At 37.0% G+C, this 19,455-nt stretch overlaps 3 protein-coding genes across 5 annotated transcripts; 2 read left to right on the plus strand and 1 right to left on the minus strand.

Moving 5' to 3' along the window:
• Nucleotides 1–476: 476 nt before the first annotated feature.
• LOC137937586 (small ribosomal subunit protein uS8my-like) lies at nucleotides 477–5,269 on the minus strand. 2 transcript variants are annotated; one of them, XM_068782680.1, is made up of 5 exons: nucleotides 5,155–5,269; nucleotides 4,307–4,367; nucleotides 3,795–3,968; nucleotides 1,371–1,531; nucleotides 477–842 (listed from the first exon to the last, which is right to left on the minus strand). In XM_068782680.1, the coding sequence occupies exons 3-5, from the start codon at nucleotides 3,922–3,924 to the stop codon at nucleotides 744–746; spliced, it is 390 nt and encodes a 129-aa protein (XP_068638781.1). In that variant the 5' UTR covers nucleotides 3,925–3,968; nucleotides 4,307–4,367; nucleotides 5,155–5,269; the 3' UTR covers nucleotides 477–743. The 2 variants fall into 2 exon arrangements, with proteins under 2 accessions (XP_068638781.1, XP_068638780.1); XM_068782679.1 differs by lacking the exon at nucleotides 4,307–4,367 and having other exon boundaries at nucleotides 480–842.
• Nucleotides 5,270–9,510: 4,241 nt separating this feature from the next.
• On the plus strand, nucleotides 9,511–14,816 carry LOC137937633 (uncharacterized). 2 transcript variants are annotated; one of them, XR_011109629.1, is made up of 9 exons: nucleotides 9,511–9,680; nucleotides 9,774–9,988; nucleotides 10,651–10,987; nucleotides 11,971–12,210; nucleotides 12,298–12,378; nucleotides 12,469–12,552; nucleotides 13,429–14,064; nucleotides 14,264–14,352; nucleotides 14,437–14,816. XR_011109629.1 is itself a non-coding variant. In XM_068782739.1 (9 exons), the coding sequence occupies exons 3-9, from the start codon at nucleotides 10,738–10,740 to the stop codon at nucleotides 14,445–14,447; spliced, it is 1,458 nt and encodes a 485-aa protein (XP_068638840.1). In that variant the 5' UTR covers nucleotides 9,511–9,680; nucleotides 9,774–9,988; nucleotides 10,651–10,737; the 3' UTR covers nucleotides 14,448–14,816. The 2 variants fall into 2 exon arrangements, 1 of the variants encoding a protein (XP_068638840.1); XM_068782739.1 differs by having other exon boundaries at nucleotides 14,197–14,352.
• A 1,345-nt stretch (nucleotides 14,817–16,161) lies between these two features.
• Nucleotides 16,162–17,973, plus strand: LOC137936827 (ribonuclease 1-like). Its single transcript, XM_068781731.1, has 4 exons — nucleotides 16,162–16,520; nucleotides 16,638–16,793; nucleotides 17,271–17,469; nucleotides 17,548–17,973. The coding sequence occupies exons 1-4, from the start codon at nucleotides 16,419–16,421 to the stop codon at nucleotides 17,769–17,771; spliced, it is 681 nt and encodes a 226-aa protein (XP_068637832.1). The 5' UTR covers nucleotides 16,162–16,418; the 3' UTR covers nucleotides 17,772–17,973.
• Nucleotides 17,974–19,455: the final 1,482 nt, after the last annotated feature.

Genomic DNA, 19,455 nt, shown 5'->3' on the forward strand with positions numbered 1-19,455 from the left:
TTTAACATCTATCACGTTTATATGTATCGTGCGTCTAATAATCAGTTTTAAATGAAATTTGTACTATTACTTGTACGGACACCCAATGATGATTTACCCAGAATAGAGAGAAATATAATTTCCAAATACCTCAATAGGATTAACAAATCTTAATTAATAATTAGCTTGCATTTGTACTAACAAATCTTAATACAATTAATAAATCTATTATCAATATATAAAAACTCATGAATAAAACTTTTTTTTCTTTTAATTATCTCTAACAATCAAAAATCTTATTTATCAAAGTAATTTTATAAATAATTCTCTTTATTTTACACGTGAAAAAATCTCATTCATGAAACTAATTACAATTTTAATATACCCTAACATAATAAATAGGTGAAAAAAAAATCCTTATATAAATAACTTGATATTGAAGTAAACGCTGAGGTAATTGGTATTACTTGTACAAGCATTTGGCTGTAAATGCATGCAAACGTGAAGCAGCAGCATCCAAGGTATTCCAGGCTCGTGCACTTACTGCAGCAGTTGCTTCATAATTATTTAATCACAGATCATAATCCATGAATTTTTGGTATTGCCACCCTGAGCTAATAAACTGCATGACAAGCAGTACAATTCACATACTACATAATAGTTATCAGTAACTGGGGCAGCCAAAAAGGCCATGAGTTTTCTTGCTTACTTCAAGATTTGTTTTAGGTGTAAGTAAAATCACCCTTCTGTTCTATTGCAACACGCTAATGAAAATATCCAAGAACCTGGCCTCCCACATTTTGTCTGATGGCTTCCTCATGATCCAGTACACCATTGGGAGTTGTAATCACAATATAACCCCACTGCAATGCCAAATATCAGAAATTGTGGTGAGATTAGAATATCAAATCTTGACAAAAGACTCACGCTCTGAAACTCTTCAATATAACCTTTTGCCAACCAAGAAGGACAAACAGAGTATTTCTTACAATTACATATAGCATGATTGGGTGGTTCCATATGGTAGTAGTACATACAAAATGGGTAGCAACTGGTCTCTTAAAGGCCCAGTAGACAGACCCCAGAACCACATAATGCACAGACAAAATCTCATTTGCAGATAACATTTATTTCATAGTCATTGAGCAGTAGTAACAAACCAGATATTCAATGCAATTGGCAGGTGTTCAGTTGAGATTTTCAGTGAAGTGAATAAAAAGAAGCAAAATTGTGAAGCCTAAACAATGTGTTACCCAAGATATAGAAAATAAGATAGAAAATGTAACTTGAGTCCCAAGAACAGAAAATAGGAGAGAACACAAGAAATATTAGAATCACTTATTGAAGAGTTCCATGTGAATAAGCACAAGGTTTTCTGTGCAAGAGCAGACCTGTCGAGTTGGAAGTGTCCGTTGGACATATTCCTCAATTCTATTTGACTTGATGTCTTGCCTGTATGTGAGAGCCTTACAATCTTTTATCCTGCCTTGCAGTTCCACAGTGATCTTTCCCACTCTGTGAGGATCAAATACTTGGAAATCTTTAATATAACCTGAACACCAAATTAAGAACCATCCTGATAAGTAAAATCCCTTTTTAAGAAAAAGTAACACGGATTATTCACTCAGAGTGCAGATGCTAATGTTTCAGGTTCAAGAACAAAATGCTTGGGCAACAGTCAAGAAGGAAGCTAATCACATGTGAGTTATTAGTTACTTCCTAAAAAGTCAGAAAGGAAAATCACTACAATTATCTCATAGCTTAGTGACTACAAGGAAGATGAAACATAATACTCTCCAGGGAGGGATCAGATCAGTTCTTTTGAAGTAGGCCACCCACTTGATCTCATGCGAACAACAAAATTTCATACATTGCATATTTCTAATCCACATGAATAAGAACATATAGTGGAAATGCATACAGATAATAGGAAACATGAGGCCATCTACCACAAGTACATTGCCTGATAAATGAGTTCAATTTCAAAACAGGAGAATTTAATGATGCAATTATCTTTTTTAGACAAGTAAACAAGAATATCAGAAAAGAAGAAAAGCATAACATGTTGTTTTCATGTAAATAAAGATTGATAGAGAGCTTAAAAACCTAATTTGGCAGGTGTTAGCAGGAAATTTTATTTTTCTTTGAGCACTGGAAGACTATATTAAACGGAAAGAAAAAGACCCCCCCCCCCCCCCCCTCCCACCCCGGCAATTGTAACCATTTCTTGTTGTCGAAGTTTAATTGCAGATTTTTCGTTTATAAAATAGAGATCTGTGCATAATAAAGAGAGGCACATTGTTCACTTTTGATGGGACATGCATCATGTGTACCTCAACCGTTCTATAAAAAAATGTCACCCACTTGACTTCTCACCACCAAGTGCCTCCCAACCAAACAATCCTACCCACTTAATTTTTGACAATTACATGTCCTTTATCCACCCCCCCCCCCCCCCCCCCCCCCCCAATTGTAACCATTTCTTGTTGTCGAAGTTTAGTTGCAGATTATTCGTTTATAAAATAGAGATCTGTGCATAATAAAGAGAGACACATTGTTCACTTTTGATGGGACATGCATCATGTGTACCTCAACCGTTTCCCCCCACCACCGAAAGAAAATTATGCATCATAATAGCTCACAACAAGGTCAATCGATAAAGCCGATAATGGGAAAAAATCCTTTATATAAAATAGTTGACATTATTAAGGATATGCTCAACAGTATAGGAACTAGAGTTCTAAACTTTGGTATGGTCACTAAATGTACCCTAGACCAAACTTGATTATCTATAACCTGTTAAAACTAGGGTCAGTTCCTCACAAAATCTAGAAAGTCTGTTCCCAACAATAAGCATCTTCAAACTGAATCAAATGTGAGGCTATCTTTCCCACATACAACAACTTCACTTAAGAGAATTAGCCTAAGACATGAAACATGTACAACTACAGGCTGGAGGACTTTTTCTTTTAAACACCAAAACTCCCCCTCACTTCTAGGCCAAAACACACAACCTGGCTTAGGATGTGGAGAACACACAGACTCGGCCCAGAACACACGCAAAGGGCATATAAAACACAGAGACGGCTCGGGTTAGCTATAATACCATTTTAAATTTTACCAAGTTCCTCCAAAAATGACTAGCCAAAGTTAGGGACCTCTTCTGAACTAATAAGCATATCTTCAAAACCAAAGCAGTTCTCATTTCAGACAAATAGCATGAGACATAGAGTGTGTACAACAATAGACTTGGGAACTTTCTTTTGATTTAAAAACCAGTGTAAGTATCACTTTGTTGGATCAGTTGATACTATTGCCATGAAATTGACCTCATGTACCCAGTAACTTGATCACAACTTGACCCCCTCAAACCACATAAAAAAGCAATGGGTAAGACATCCTACATCAAACTAGACAAAATTTATGAAAACCGGATTTTAATGGAAAAAGTAAGTATAAGTATATTTGCAAAGCAATTAACATCAACCAATCTATTATACTGTCAGATAATAAGATACCAAATATAACCCCTGTCATCCCCCATGAAGCCCACCCCCCAATCCCCAATCCCCCATCCCCCCCCCCCAAAAAAAAACCAACACAACCCACATGAATATTTAAGAGAAAGCAGAAAGAAAAATACAACCATTAGCACAGTTTGAGATAACCTTCAAATACTTTCAGGGAAGTAAATGCATCAACCATTACAAAGAAAATATAATAGGAATCCAACCATTAGCACAGTTTGAGATAACCTTCAAATACGTTCAGGGAAGGAACGGATCAGAAAGTTGGGAGCTATCGATTGGTATTACCTCGATTTTTCATGATACCGAGAAAGGCAGCCATTACATTAGAGATAGGTTGCAGATTGGCTGTAGCTTTCCCTCTGCGCTCTGCATTTACGATTGTCCTCAGTGCATCATTCAGTATTCTCCTTCCCATTTCCTTTTCTCTTAACCTATTCTCTCACAATTCAAAAAGCTCTCCTGCAAGATCAACACATTAAAAGCTAAGGCCCCATCTGGTTTCAGAGAAGCAAGAGAAAAATAAATAGAAAATAAAAAAAAAAACAGAGAACGAAAATAAAGAAGTTTTATTTCTCTACTGAGCTATAGAAGAGAAAACAGGGAGAAAAAGAAGAGAAACTTGTTTTTTCTTGTTTGGATGCAAATAGAAAGTGGAAAATAAAATTAACAAACGAAGATTCCAATAATATTACACAACCAAGGCCTAGAAAAACAAAATCATTCGAGCAAAAAATATTATTCATATAAACAAAGAGTTTAGCATAAACATTGAACATGGGATAGAGATTCCTACATACACATGATTTGTGGTACCATGGCTTTTTCTTCGACTCTCTTTCTTCTCCTTTGAAGAAGGCACTGAAAAAATTCAGCACCTATTACAATCGATAAAATTCTATGCTGTGGAAACTTAACATGAGATTCCTAGTTGCTTGATCTAATGGCAAATTCTTTATTAGAGTCTACAACTTGGCCACTAAAGAAAATGAAACTCTTTTGATTCTGCCCACTGTTCCAAAATGAACCGACTATGTTAAACATCCACTTCAGCAAAACAACAAGAAATTCCAAGATGCAGAACAAAAATCTTTTTCCCAATAAAGGACTGCACACGGCAAAATACTGTTTTTGGTGAAAATTTATGAGCAGGTTAAGAGTAGAGAGTAATGCATCGTATCTTTAAGAATTTCTTTATTGCGAAAAACATGCTTCTCTGTGAAGACTTTGCAGAATGTGCAAAAATGTAGATTATAGCCAATGCTGGTGCTCTTTTTCTACATTGAAAGACTGCTACAGATATTTCTGACAAAAATATTTTAGTTATAGTCCCTCAAAATGCATTAAACGCAAGCGAATCCTGCTACAAAGGCATCTGATACGAAGCAAATAACAAATAACGAATAAGGGATACAACGCGAAAATGGTTGATGAAGAAAATGATGATCAAAGTTCGGAAAGAGTGAAGAAATATTTTAGAGTCAGCTGCCAAGTTGGTTCAGTGATGCTTCTCAAGGAGGAAAGAAGATCTTCGCATAGTAAAATCGATAAAGAGTCGGTAAAAAGTAATCACAACGGCAGTAGCATTACTGTTCAAAAATGAAAATCCCATTAAGAAGAGAAATGTAATGAAGGGTCGAGCGGGTACTTGTATTTCGGTGAAGGAAGACGGGACCGTCCGGCGAAGGGAGCTTCTCGGCGACGGAGAGAGTGAACAGGAGGGAGGGAGAGACTAGACGGTGGAGCAGAGGACCAACGCACGATCAAATTATCTCCAGCGTGCTAAGTGCTAACTACACTCGCTAGGTCGCAGGTAAAAAGTTACACTTATGACATGGCAGCAAACGTGGCAGTCATGTGGCAGTCAATGGGGTGGCATCGAGCCGAGTCGAGCCCGAACCTGCCGAGTCGAGCTTGATTTAAATATTTCGAGCCGAGCTTCGAGCCGAGCCTCGTCTCGAGCCTAAAATTGTTATCGAGCTCGAGCCCAACGAGTTCGAGCCGAGCTCGAGCCTCAACATACATTTTAAACTTTTCAAAAAATATATATCGAATAAAATGTATATAAAATTATGCATACATTTTATATAAAATTGGGTATGACCTCTACATAAAATTGGGCATAACTTATATATATAATATGTGTATAAGATTGGGCATAACCTCTACTTAAAATTGAGCATAATCTATATATATTATACTTGTATAAAATTCGGCATGACCTTTACTTAAAATTGGGCATAATCAATATACATAATACCTGCATAAACACTCCATAAACACTCCATAAAATTGTTTATACATTCTATAAACACTTCATGAAATTGTTTATACACTCCATAAAATAATCTAAACACTCCATACACTGCATAACATTATAAATAAACTCCATACAATAATCAAACACAACAAAATTAAATAAAATATCACTATCAATTTACAATCACCCAAATAAAAACTATAAATTCTTTAAATAAAATCATATTACTATTACATACTTACTAGAAAATTACAAGAAATATTTTAAACTTTTCTTAGGAAAATTAAATGGACCTCTTATTGCCTTTTCTAAGGAAATAAAACAAAATTAATAATTAATCTAATATATTATTATACTTATCGATAAATTTTTAATCACATAAAATGTCAAACACAAAATTACTATGAAAATTGCCTCATGCTCAAAGTATTATATCATCAATTGTCAAATATTTATTCAAAATTTTTCTATATGGTTTTCTAAACCATCTTGGCAAGAAAATCTTACTTGAAAAATTATAGGATTTTTTAAAAAGAATTTATAATTAGAAAAATATTTTGAAAAAATTCGAGGCACTAATGGTCCCTATATTTCTATTAAAAATGTTTTTTCAATATTTATTGAAAAAACTAGTCTCTGGAAATGTATTTCTACTAAAATATCTTTTTAATTTATTTAAGAGCCACGAGGAAAAGACAAAGATTTTTTTTTTTCCTTGTTTATGATCTCGCACGTAGGGGTGGCTTTGAATAAATTATATATAAAATTATGCATACATTTTTAAAAAATATAATGATAGGGGAAGTTCAGGATTGAATTTCAATAATGGATTAAAATGCACCAATATTAATATTTTTTACTCCAATTGTTGTCTAGCTTGTTTTGTAATTTTTGAATTTGGCCATAATTTATTATGGCCTCCTTAATGCCCCTAGATAAAAATTTATATTCTAGGAAAAACTAAAAATATTTTTCCTATGATACATATTCCCAAAAAAACCTTTAAATAAAATCTTATTACTATTAGTGACTTATTAGAAAATTATAGGAAATATTTTAAAATTTTCTTAGGAAAGTTAAATGGACCTTTTATTGTCTCTTCTAGGGAAATAAATAAAAATTAATAATCAATCTAATATATTATTATACTTATCGATAAATTTTTAATTAAATAAAATATCAAACACAAAATTACAATGAAAATTATTTCATGCTAAAAGTATTACAGCATCAACTGTTAAATACTTATTCAAAAATTTTCTATACAGTTTTCTACCCCATCTTGGTACAAAAAATCTTACTTTGAAAATTATTTGATTTTTAATAAAAAATTTTGATTATAAAAGTGTTTAAAAAAACATGAGACACTAATAGTTTATAGAAAATTATTTCTATAAAATTTATTTTTAAGAAATTTTTTTTTTTTATTTTATGATCTCGCACGTGCGAAATAGCACGTGCGAGATCATCTTCTTGCGAGGAAGGGGGAGATTATTTCTCCCCTATTCTGGTTTTCCGCCGAGACGACCCCCAGGGAAGGGGCTTACGGCGCCGGGGAGGATTTATCGTCGGAGATGACGGCCACGACGGAGTCGACGGCGATGGAATCGGCGGTGACGGAAGCGGCGGCGACGGAAATAGAAGCGACGGCAAGGAGAGGAAGAAATCGAACGGACGGACACAGAGGCGGCCGGCGAGCAGCTGCGACGGCAATATAGAGGCCGGAGAACAGCTACGACGGCGGTAGAGGCGGCGGCAACAACCGATGGGAGGGGTCGACAGTGACGAGGGGGGAGGAAAAATTTTTCCCCCCCTCGCTCTCGCTCCCGCTCCCCCGCTCGCTCGCGATCCCGTACCGATTCTCATTTCGAGCCGGCTCGCGAGCCAACGAACTGAACCTAGCTTCGGTCGAGCTCGGCTCGTTAAGGTAAACGAGCCGATTTCGGTGTTCGAGCTCCAAAAATGACGAATCAAACCGAGCCGAACCGAGCCGGCTCGCGAACCGGCTCGGCTCGAAGCGACCCTTGCCAGTCATATGGTAGAGATCTCGTCCTCGAATGAGACGAATCTCATTCACAGTGAACTACGGGGACCTCTACAGGGAGAAGAGACGACCGTCCCCTCCTACCCGCCCTTCCGCCGGCGCTGGACAATTAACAGCAAGACAAAGTCGCCATTGCCGCTTGCCATTTCCTCTCTGATACTTCCATCGCGAGAACAACGATCTGGCTTTCCACGCATTTGCAGACACGGGGGATGTTCTCTTGATGGATGAAAGGGGCTACCAATGGGAATCAACATGGAGAGGGACCTTTGACCTGTTCGTTAAGGCAACCTTAAAATTTCTACTGGATTGATGTGAGTCTTGGATTCAGGATATCTGAGGTAATACTCCAACCGGAAAATCACCGAAGAGCACCGAATACTAGCACGACTGTCCAGCTACTGCCCCCAGACGAACAACTGGTGCGTGTCTTTGGAAAACCAAATGGAGATAAAGAAATCCGGGATCCATAATCTTATCTAAGACCCATTTCTTTGATATGCCGATGCCGTTTTTCATGCCCCGAAGGAGCATACCCGCCGACTTTTCCTGACTCTAGCAGCACTGCAGAAACCCTTTCTTCTGCCACGGCCCTGGCGGGAAGCAGGATTGAGGAGGCCCTTTTGCACGGGCAGAAGAGCAAGGTAGGGAGGGAGGGACCCTTTCTCTATTTCATTTGTCTTTCTAGTTTTTTCTACATTAATCGCAGGGAAGGAAATGGACGCGAAAGAGGGTCCAGCAGAGGGACGAGGAGGCTGTTCCTCCTCATCTGGATCTCCCGCCTCCCTCTTCTCCCACAGGCGCTAAATTCAAAAACGATAAGAAAAACTGAAGAGTTATCATCCCACAGTTTCTTTCCTTTTTCTCTGCTGGTTTCTCTGGTGCCAAACACTGCTTAGAAGATCATCTCTCAGTTTTTTCTTTTTATGACCAAATCTACTATCACTTATGCTTAAACCAGGATCCAAGGAAACCTAAGGTGTGGTTTTAATGGATTTTTATTTTTAAATTAACTGAATAATATAAATAATAAAATATTCATTATTTTAGACATTTATCTTTTTTATTTTTTTATGTTATACTAACAAAATCTATTTTACCATTTTTATGGGTTTATGTATGCAACAAAGTAATTTGAACACAAATGTATGGTATTTGTGCTACATAATAAACAAATTAAAATTTTAATTAAATTTATTAAATTATAATTATGCATTTCTCAATTAAATAATATATATAAAAAAGGTGATCCAAATTAAGGATTTTTTTTTATATTTGTAATATCCAAGTTATATCGTATTGAAGGGTTTAGGGTTTAGGAGATATCTTCTCACACATAACATAACATAATGAGGTTATAATTTTCTAGTATTTCATACGATAAATAATAAAAAAGAATCCTTACAATATATAATAACACGATTGAATTATAGATAGATATTCACGTAATGCAAACATTAAACACAGCCCCTTCAACATTTAAAGATATATTATTTTAAAATAACTTAATTTATATAAATATTATAAAAATAATTAAAATAATATAATAAAGATATAATATATATATATATATATATATATATATATATATACATGACTTTATTATATAAACTTGGTCATAGCATTTTTTTTTTTTTTTCAATGTCATCAGTGGAAGCAAGCGCTTCAAACGTGAAACTCATCTTCTTCTACAGGAATAATTTTGCGCCAGAGCAAGTGTCTCAGACTCATTGGAGGGGTGCTCTTCTGTTTTTCGCCAGAATGCAGTTAGCTGTAGTAAGCTTTCTGGAATTAACTCTTTCATTCCACTCAAAATTGAGTTAAGAAACGAAGGAGAAAATAATAAAGAACCGCTAATTCTTTAACAGATGTACGGTTTCCTCTATTCTCTTCATATATTTGATTAGTTTTCGCGGTTGAGATTTTGTATGAGTGATTTGTTTCTCTTCAAATTCAAATGTAGGGAGACTGTGAGAGAAAGGTCAAGATTTCCACGTGTATAAGGATTCTCATCTTATAAAGTATTTGGGAAGCCACCTCATAAACAGATTACCACTTGGCGATTATACATTTTAATGGGCAAGATTCCTTACCATACTTGCAGCCTAAAGCTTTGGTTTTAGCGCGCCATTGTTAATCGTCTTTTTGCTTTCATCTGTACTGCCCGAACTTTCCCAGGTATGCTTTCTTCGCTGTAATTGTTGATTCTGTATTTTCTCTTTGCTTTTTTATTCTCTTAGCATTACTATGTTTGTCTTGTGGACACAAATTAGTTTGAGTTTTAGGGTTTTCTCCTTTGTCCGTGCTGATTGTTTAGAATGGTTGTACATATATGAAGGGTCCCGGTCATCTTCATTTATTTTTACCTGAAAAATCGTGTTTCGGTATTGCATGTCCTGTTCCTTGTATGGCATTGTAGTTGCGTGTTGTTTGTTTGTGTTTTATTCGGAAAATGATTTCCTTCAGCATGAATTTGATAGGATTTTTTCTTTAACGTAGTGACCGATCGTTTAAGGTCTCTCAGTTAAATAGCAATCAAGCGCCAGTGTTGTTGGTCTGCTCGGATATTCACTCTCTTTAAGTCCAATCTGAAGTCCTAAATTTGTAATCTTCGAAGATGCATTTTTGTTAGCATATTTAAATCCCTTAATGATCAAACATTTGCGATTATTTTTATTTGTAAGCGATTACAAGGATTTGTAAACGATTGATGAAATGCTAAAGATACTGTGATGATTCATTAGTTTTTGTACTCGTTAGAACTGTCTACGTGATGCTTTTTCTCTAAAACAAGGAGTTATTCGTATGGTGGTTATAGACATTTGTTGACTGATGAATAGGGCAAGGGAAAATAGTTTCAGAATGATCAGTAAGCCCAAGAAAGATCAACTAAGCCCCATGGCATTCTGTTAACAGAAAAACTACAGATGTCTAGTTTGCAGATAAAGGAACCTCCACATCTATGGGCTGGAAACAAAATGCAGCAGGGTCAGTCAAGTGGATCAAAAAGTGTGGAAGACTTACGAGGGAAGAGCTGTTCTAATATAGGATATGACAGAAATGAGAAACTTGTGGATGGAGGAATTGATCACCTCATGATTCTTGCACAGTCGGCTGAATTAGTAGAAGCAGAGCATCATTTCCGTATCTTGCAGAAAAATAATCAAAGTCGAGAAGGTTTGTATTCCGAAACTTGCAACGTGTGAGTGAGTAGTGTTGTAAACAAATTAAGGTACTCTTGAGTAGTGGCTGCTATGTGTCGCTTTGTTCTGTGAACTCGGAACTGGACCCCCTCATTTGCACAATTTTAATGCCGATAAAAGGTAGTCAATGTGTCCAACATTTAACCAGTTTGGATAAAATTTGCCACTTTTGGTACTTTTTATTTCTTCTTATTATTTTTGAATGTTGAATACAAACTCACCCCCTCTTACACCCTGGTCAGACTTGAACCTAAGACCTCATATTAAAAACTCCCCATGTAACCATTGAGCCAAAGGCCCAAATCACAAATTATGGAGCATGGAACTTTTTATTTCGATCATCCATTTGTTCCATTTGATGAGGTTGCGCAGATTTCCTTGTGCATATAGACTTAGGCTTTTCGTTCATGTCATTGACGTGGTTCCTCCGATTTTTTTTTTCCTGATATAGATTTGAGCCTTTTTGGAGAGTGCCCTTCTTCTTCTTAGCCTTTTGTGCCTGGGTTGGCTACAAGCATCCCATTCATGGCCTCATACGAAAAGATCTGATAGATGTTTATGCCAGCCATCATCTTAAATGATGAAAACTTCCTTCTTTTCTGGATTAATCAGTGGAGTTGGGATAATCTCATGCACAGAGGTCACAAATATGGGATGTCAGTTCTGATTGCTCAGAATCTACAGTGTTGAATGTGCTACTTGGTCTCATCCTTTTGTAAAAAAAATGATTATTTTTATGATTTAACACACCTTGCCTTTCTTAAATTGTTATTTTGTTCAATCAGATTGCACATTAAAGCAAACTGTGTTGACAGGTGTGGCTGAGCTGATTGCTTAGATTTGCTTACCATGTTAGTTATTAATCAATAGATAAGCAGTACATCGCTGTTTACTGATGGGGATCATCTTATAATTAATATAACTTTTTGTTGTGTTTTATCCCTCATGGGTCATTAGATGAATTAAATAGTAATAAAAAACAAACCACAAGACCATTGGAAGATGTTACCGTTTCTGGAAAAGATACTGCACGTCAACAAGGAAGAACTCGTCTGACTCAGCTTAGGCACTATGCTCGGACTAAACATGCACATATGGCAGAAGAGTCGCGCATGAAATCATCTTCAGATAAATTAGATTTTCCAAAAGTGCACGGGCATGAAGATGAACGGGCTTTGGAACATCAAGATTGTGAAGGTAACTTCTTTCGTTTGTGCCAGTTTAAGTCTAATGTGCTTCCATATAGTGATTGCTAAATGTTTGCTTGGAATTTTTTTGTTGCAGAATCCCTATTTAACTATAATGCTCAGGTGGAAGCAGAGGTGAATGTGAACCAAGCAAGTTTAAATGGGCAATTTTTTCAAGGTGCTATTTTGGAGAATACAATTTAAAGTTTAAACACATTATTTGGCCTAGTTTTTAAAAGTGAAAAATTGTTGTGTTCGGTCGCCACAGAGCCAACACCATCAAGATGCAGAATGGTCAATGAAAAGCTGGCTGACAGGCCATATAAAGTGGTGGATGGCTCATTTGATACTGGTGGGTGGTTGCAAGTTGGGACTCAAATATTTTATGTTTTGCTTGCTTAAGTCTACAGTCTGTCCACACTTAATTAACTATCTGGTTACTGAATCACTTTATTGCAACGATGCAACGAAAGGTGTGCTTGTCTGTTTATTGAAGCTCTTTATTGCAACTAAAAAAGTTGTTTTTCTTTGGAATGTTGATGACACATGCTTATACCCCGTGGAAACTTGAACCCAGTACCTCATACTCAAAACCTAACCCACCTACAAAACATATTCCTGGAAGAATCTTAGCAACTCAAAGTTGACAATTTGTCAGCAGATAGACCAAATGCTCATCTGGTTAGTGCTAAGTTTCAAACCACTTTTGGAAGATTTCAAGCCAGTCTTTTTTTGCCAAGTAGCAATCAACCTTGTTGAGTTGCCTAGTTGGGTTGAATCAATTTTATTGGTGTGGTCATCCAGTTTGCCTCAGCTGTTTCCTAAACAAGAATTTTTAAACAGAAAAAAAATAAATGAACTTTAATGATTATTAGTGTATCTCATCCTAGAGACCGCCCATTGATGTGGTCAGAGCATCTTAGTTCTCGGTTGAACCATTTTCCTAATAGACTTTTCCATTAACCATTAACCATTTTGGAATGTCTGGTTAATAGGTTCTAAACGTTCCCGTTATGGGTTGTGATCCAACCAGTCCAACATGTCCTAAAACAAATGGTAAAACCCTTACATGCTTCACTATGTGCTGTTCTTTTCCCATTTCCGGATCATTGATCATTGAATGTCTGATGCATCGTATATATCATTTACATTACTATGTTTGAACATGCACTTAATTTTAGTTTGTGAAGAGTTACTCTGATGGACCATAGCATCTGATTTGTCGCAGCTCAAAGATGGAAAGAACAACTTCTTAAAATAGACGAGCAACAACTGCACAAAAGAAAACATTTGCATGACACAATGTATCAACTGCAGCAAGAAGTAATCTGCGAAGGAAGAAGAGAACCTCCGTGCACCTACCCACCTTTCTTTAAATGGTATGTTTCAGATAGGGCTCAAATCCTCAAGGAGAAGCAGAGAATTGCACGCCAAGTTAGGATACAAAGGCGGCAGCAAGAGAAGAAACAAGAATGTGTATTTACGGAAAAAGCACCAACACAAATAGAGGAGAAACGAATTCATCCTATTGCACCACACTTGTTTTGGCATAATGATCATTTTATTGCACATCAAAGAGAACTGCAGAGCGCTTTTGAACAAAGCAAACAGTTTCAAGGTGAATACATGGTGGCTACTGTAAAGCATGTTGGTGCTGAGCAACGATCCTGTGATGCTGAGCAGCACATTCCTGCAACAGAGCATGGAGGACAGCTTGTTAACAGGCAAAGGACGTCCAAAAATTCTTGTAAATTCTTAAACAGTGGCCAGGAGATTGGACCAAGTAATCTACAAGCCAGTAAAATATTTCCAGAAGTACAGAGTAATTCGCATGAAGCCAGTTGTATGGAAAACTGTCTCACAGGTTCGTCGTCTATTAAGTTAAATAAAAGTAGTCTTTTTAGCATTTTCTATATCTATGCACACACGTCTGCATCCTCGTGTGTTATCCCATAATGCAGTGTTTCCAATCCTGGTTGATAACATATTCTTTCAGATACACATGTTGAAAAAGAACAAAACCTTTTGCGTGTGAAAGGAGTGATGCGTTTAACTCATCTCAGATGCCAAGCACGACTGAAGTATTTAGCAGAAAAAGGCAAAGGATTGCTGAAGTCTAATGCTGGGATGAAGATGGTGCACAGAAGAAAACGTGGGTATTATGCTTCAAACTGAATGATCTCCTCATGATAAAACTTAAAACTAATTATGGATTAGCCAAAATGTTTATTTGCAGGTTTTGGTTGACTGATCTCCAATGCTGGGTGAAGGCTGTCTGTTGACTGATGTCCAATGCTAGGAGAAGGCTGTCTAAAATTTTGCTGTATGGGTAGGCTTGGTCTTACTACTATCACAAACCAGGTTACATTGTTGGCCTTCAATGGAAAGTTTTGGCCACTATTGGAACTTTGACTAAATATTTTCCTGAGAGGAGCAAGATTTGCTCCTTGGGTGAGTCTTGTTTTCTGTTCATAATCTCGGTTGAATTTTGCTTGAATTTGGATATTTGGCCACCAAAATTTCTGAGAAGAGTTAAAGATTTTACAGTATAAGAATAGAGTAGGCCAAGTTCTGAGATGATCATGGCTGTTGGTTAACTTCAGCTAGCAAACTGTTTCAAGAAAGCCCTTTTTCTCATACTAAAGTGTTTTTTTCCTAGCGTCTATGATCATTTACCCTTTTGTCTTCTATCATGTGGTAAACTATGATATCATATGGAAGTGGTTTCAAATGTTTCAGAAAAGATGACAAAAGCTTTTAAAATTGTTTGGGAATTCATATGTTACTAATTATAGACACTAGCCAAGAAAACCCACTATTATTTCTCGTGTGCAGAAAACATTAATGTTAGCAGACTTTTATAATCTTTGAAGATTGTTGTCTGCTTTACTGCAAATCAGGTATCACTTTAAAAACCAGTCAAGGGACATGAGATTGTCCAATGGAAAATGTTAAAATGATGAGATCTCTTCGTTTCCTCTCTTCTAAAATGAGGAGATCTCATCACATGCTGCGTTCGCAACCTTCTTGCACGATGGACTACACCCAGCTGGTGTTCGACGAAATTGAATTACGCGTTAGGGAACTGCAAGCGATGGATTTGAAGCCTACTGATGTTACAATGCGTAGTATTCTATCTTCTTGTGCCCTGGTTGGGGCTCTGGAACTAGGCAAGTGAGTACACGAGTACATAAAGAAACATGGATTTAAATGGGAGCTTGGTTTTTGCGAAAATGGGTTCCAGAGATACTCAAGCTTGGTCCGCCATGATTTTAGCTTATGCGATTCACAGGCCCGGCAGCAAAGCCAATTTCTCTGTTTGAAGAGATGAAAAGGGACGGAATTCGGCCTGATAATAATATTACATTCCTCGGCATCTTATATGCTTGCAGTCACAACGGACTAGTAAAGGTCCTTCGACTCTGTGCTGATTGCCACTCTGCAGCCAAGTTTATATCCATCATCTTCACAGAAAAATTATTCTCAGGGACCCAAATCGCTTTCTTCGTTTCGAGGGCTGCTCCTGTTCCTGTGGGGAGTTCTGGTACCACTGGGTTGTGATCCCCACTACAACCTCTTTTCTTTCTCGAGAGATTGCTGGGTCGATTCTCAACTCGGGTGAAAGGGACTCGGATTTTAAGAACTCGAGTTGAATCCCGATTTCGATACCGGTTTATAAAAGAGGCAAGATGACTCTAAATTTTTGGTACACGTGGCGTCACTGATACACGCCGTGAGAAGAAGTCCACTTAACGACGACCTATGACACGTCGTTAGTTAGTAACCAATCAGCATCCACCAGTACCACGTCCAATACCTGTCAAATTTCATCTAATCTGACCATCACTATCCGGCCCCCATAACATCCCACGGTCTAGATAAACTCAAATCCTTCACTGGTCTTTTTAGTAAATTTAATGCTTTATTCGCTGGCGTTACGCTTCGCAGAACAAAAGTTACCTTCCCCGCCAACGCATCCCCTGAACCAGAAACAGAAAAAACCAGAAAAATCTTTCCTTCGACGCGACGACCTTCCGCAATTCCCTCGCCCAAGCATAATTTTTTTCATTACGCAGAGCAATCGCGCACGAAATCTCCTTTCTCAATCCTCTCCATCGAATATGCCTACTCTGTACCTTCCATTTCCGTCTATAAATACGCCTTCTCGGATACTCCATTCCAAGAACAAGCCAGAAGCAATCACAGACAGAGAAAGCCATGGAATCCTGTTTTCTTATTCTCATTTATACGTTTCTTCTGACCTTTTGTGCTGCTTTATCGTTTGCGAAGGATTTCGATTTCTTCTACTTCGTTCTACAGGTGTGGGTCTGTATTGAAAACTCTGCAGTTGAGTCGATAATGTATGATCTTGGGTAGTTTTTATTCCGATTAAAGTGATGGACGTTCAGATTAGAAATGGTGTTTGTTTGAGTGCAGTGGCCGGGGTCTTATTGTGATACGAGGAGGAGTTGCTGCTACCCCAGATCGGGAAAGCCTGCGGCGGATTTCGGCATTCATGGGCTTTGGCCGAATTACAACGACGGGTCATGGCCGTCCAATTGCGACCCAGACAGCCCTTTCGATGCCTCTGCTGTATATATCTTCTTCTTTCAGATTTCGCATTGGTTTGCTTTTTCATTCGAACAGCTTTGAAATATCTCCTACTGGTTTAATTAGTGTCGTTTGACCAACTTGCTTTTTCGTTATGGGAATCTCTTCGTCGTCTTTTACTTGTTCGACATGTTGTTTTACAGTCTTTAAATTGAACTTCTCTATTCTGTGATTACTTTTAGATAAAGTAGCTGAGATTCATGGGCATGACCCAGAAAAAAAAAGAAGAAAGGGAAAGGAAAAGAAACAGAAAAGAAGAAACTGATCCTGCAAGCTGCAATGGATTATTCTTTTTGCAGTTTGCCAACAATGGAGTTAATATATATTTTAATCAGTTCCTTCAAGATCAGGAAAGCAAAAACAGCATGAACAACCTAAAAGCAGTAATGGATTCTTCTGCTTGTCATGACCGACTTTGCCAACAATGATGAATTGAATTTTTTTTATTTTTTTTTACAGATAAAAAACCTGACGAGCGAGATGAAAAGAAACTGGCCGACACTGGCTTGTCCGAGCTCCGACGGGTTTCAATTCTGGGAACACGAATGGGAGAAGCACGGAACCTGTTCGGAGTCTGTTCTGAGCCAATACCAGTACTTTCAAACTGCTCTGGGGCTGAAGCAAAAAGCCAATCTGCTACAAATTCTTCAGGACGCAGGTGAATGAAATGAGAAAAAGACTGACCACCCTCGATTTCTTAATGGGTCTTATACTCTTTTATCTTCTACTGCTGCAGGTATAGAACCAGACGGTGGGTTTTACAGTGAAGAGGCCATTAATGATGCTATCAAGGGGGGCATTGGTTACCCTCCTGGAATCGATTGCAATGTTGATGAAGGTGGTAATCGTCAGTTATACCAGATTTACCTGTGTGTTGATACTTCTGCAAGTGATTTCATCGAGTGTCCAAAGCTGCCGAGGGGGAGATGTGGTAACCGGATCGAGTTTCCTGCCTTTTGAGGATTTTGCGCTACTGTTGATGGTCCATTGCAGCTGAAGCTTTTTGTTGTTATTCGTTTTGTTGCACACTTTGCTATGAGTAGGAAAAACTGTTTATACACAACCCAGCTGTTGTGATTTCTGAATGAAGCGTGATTTTGCAGGCTTCTGTGCAAAATCAGTTAAAAACTGTTAGTTCTTATTTGTTGATCTATGAACCTGATCTAATTCGTAAAATGCAAATAAAAACCGGTTTCCCCTCTAGGGGAAATATAAATGGAGCCCATTCACTCGAACTAACATGTCACATTGGCACATCACTAGTGATTAGTGAAGAATTACTATGATCTTATTTTTTCCTTAATTCAAACATAGATTTATGTTATCGATAGTAAAAAATTTAGAAGAGTACTTGTTTTATGAACGGAAAAAGGTTATTTATTGAGTACATTACCTCTATTAAAAAAAACAATTAAGCAACTAAACATCTTTGATTTAGTCAAGGAATGGGGCTACTTAAAAAGGCATTCTAGACTTGGGTTTATTCATAATTTATAAAATTTGTAGTGGAATTTTATTCAAAATGTGAAGAAGAATAAAAGATGACTACTCAAGGGGTTCTAATCCATGTTCGGGCACATTAGACCACGATGGAACCACTTGTTTGTTTGTACCACGATGGTGCCATTTTAGACACAAGAAGGCATTAAAAAAAGTATAGGTTATAATATTGTTGCTTGTACCCTTTCAAAACATTTTGACTCAACATAATTTTTTTTGGCATCAAATAGTGTGACTTGTGATTAATCAAATTTAAGGATTGTTATCAAGCCAATTTCTCACAATTATTATATCTTGTTTACCATAAATTATTATTAGCATGGATTAATGACTCCAACTCAAAACCCTATTCATCCCCGAAGAAATTCGGGTTAAGTTTCAAAATTTGATTTATATTAATAAAAAAAATTTAAAAGGAATTTAGTCCATGGGTTACAGGTATACCAACCACATATGAAGCTTCACCTATCACAAATCAAACTAATAAAATACTCCAATATGTTTGTTGTTTTGTTGGTGGGGTAGTTAAGCAAGGCGCCTCAATCACATCTCCCATTAATCTAATTGTCTCTTAAAATTAATTAATTTTTTGTCTATTCTTCTCCATCCCAGTTTTTTAAGCATCGACTATATGTCTTTATATTATTCGATAATTTTAGATATTGGATAATATATTTTTCTTCATTTTTATTATTTTAATATTTTTAATTATTTTATTTTATTTTATTATTATTAATTTTTTTTTAGGAAATATGCTATGATTTGACCAAATGCCTACTACCCTTGCATTCAGTGTGATATGGCTCTGGGGCTCATGGCTCAGTTTAGGTTTCCTATATAATAACAGAATTGCCATTCGGGTCCGACAGAATTTTCAGCCAATAAACGTCGTCTAAAATCTGTTCAATCATTAAACGCGGAAAACGGGGTCGCGGTCGGAACAGAAATGGATGTCTCCTCTTATCTTCCTCGGTTTGCCTTATTTGACGAAACTACCCTTTTTTAATATTTTTAATTCAATATAGACTCCAAGCCATAAGGCTACTTAAAATGATGTTAAATGAACATCAAGCAAATCGACACGTGTCGCATCGTAAGATGTTTGTTTTAAACTAATCTGGACTTAACGCGTGTCACATTATGA

Source organism: Aristolochia californica, unplaced genomic scaffold (assembly GCF_029961685.1).
Source record: "Aristolochia californica isolate CCGP_79_NKW_82.1479 unplaced genomic scaffold, dmAriCali1.0.hap1 SCAF_7, whole genome shotgun sequence".
In the NCBI taxonomy this organism is placed as follows: domain Eukaryota; kingdom Viridiplantae; phylum Streptophyta; class Magnoliopsida; order Piperales; family Aristolochiaceae; genus Aristolochia; species Aristolochia californica.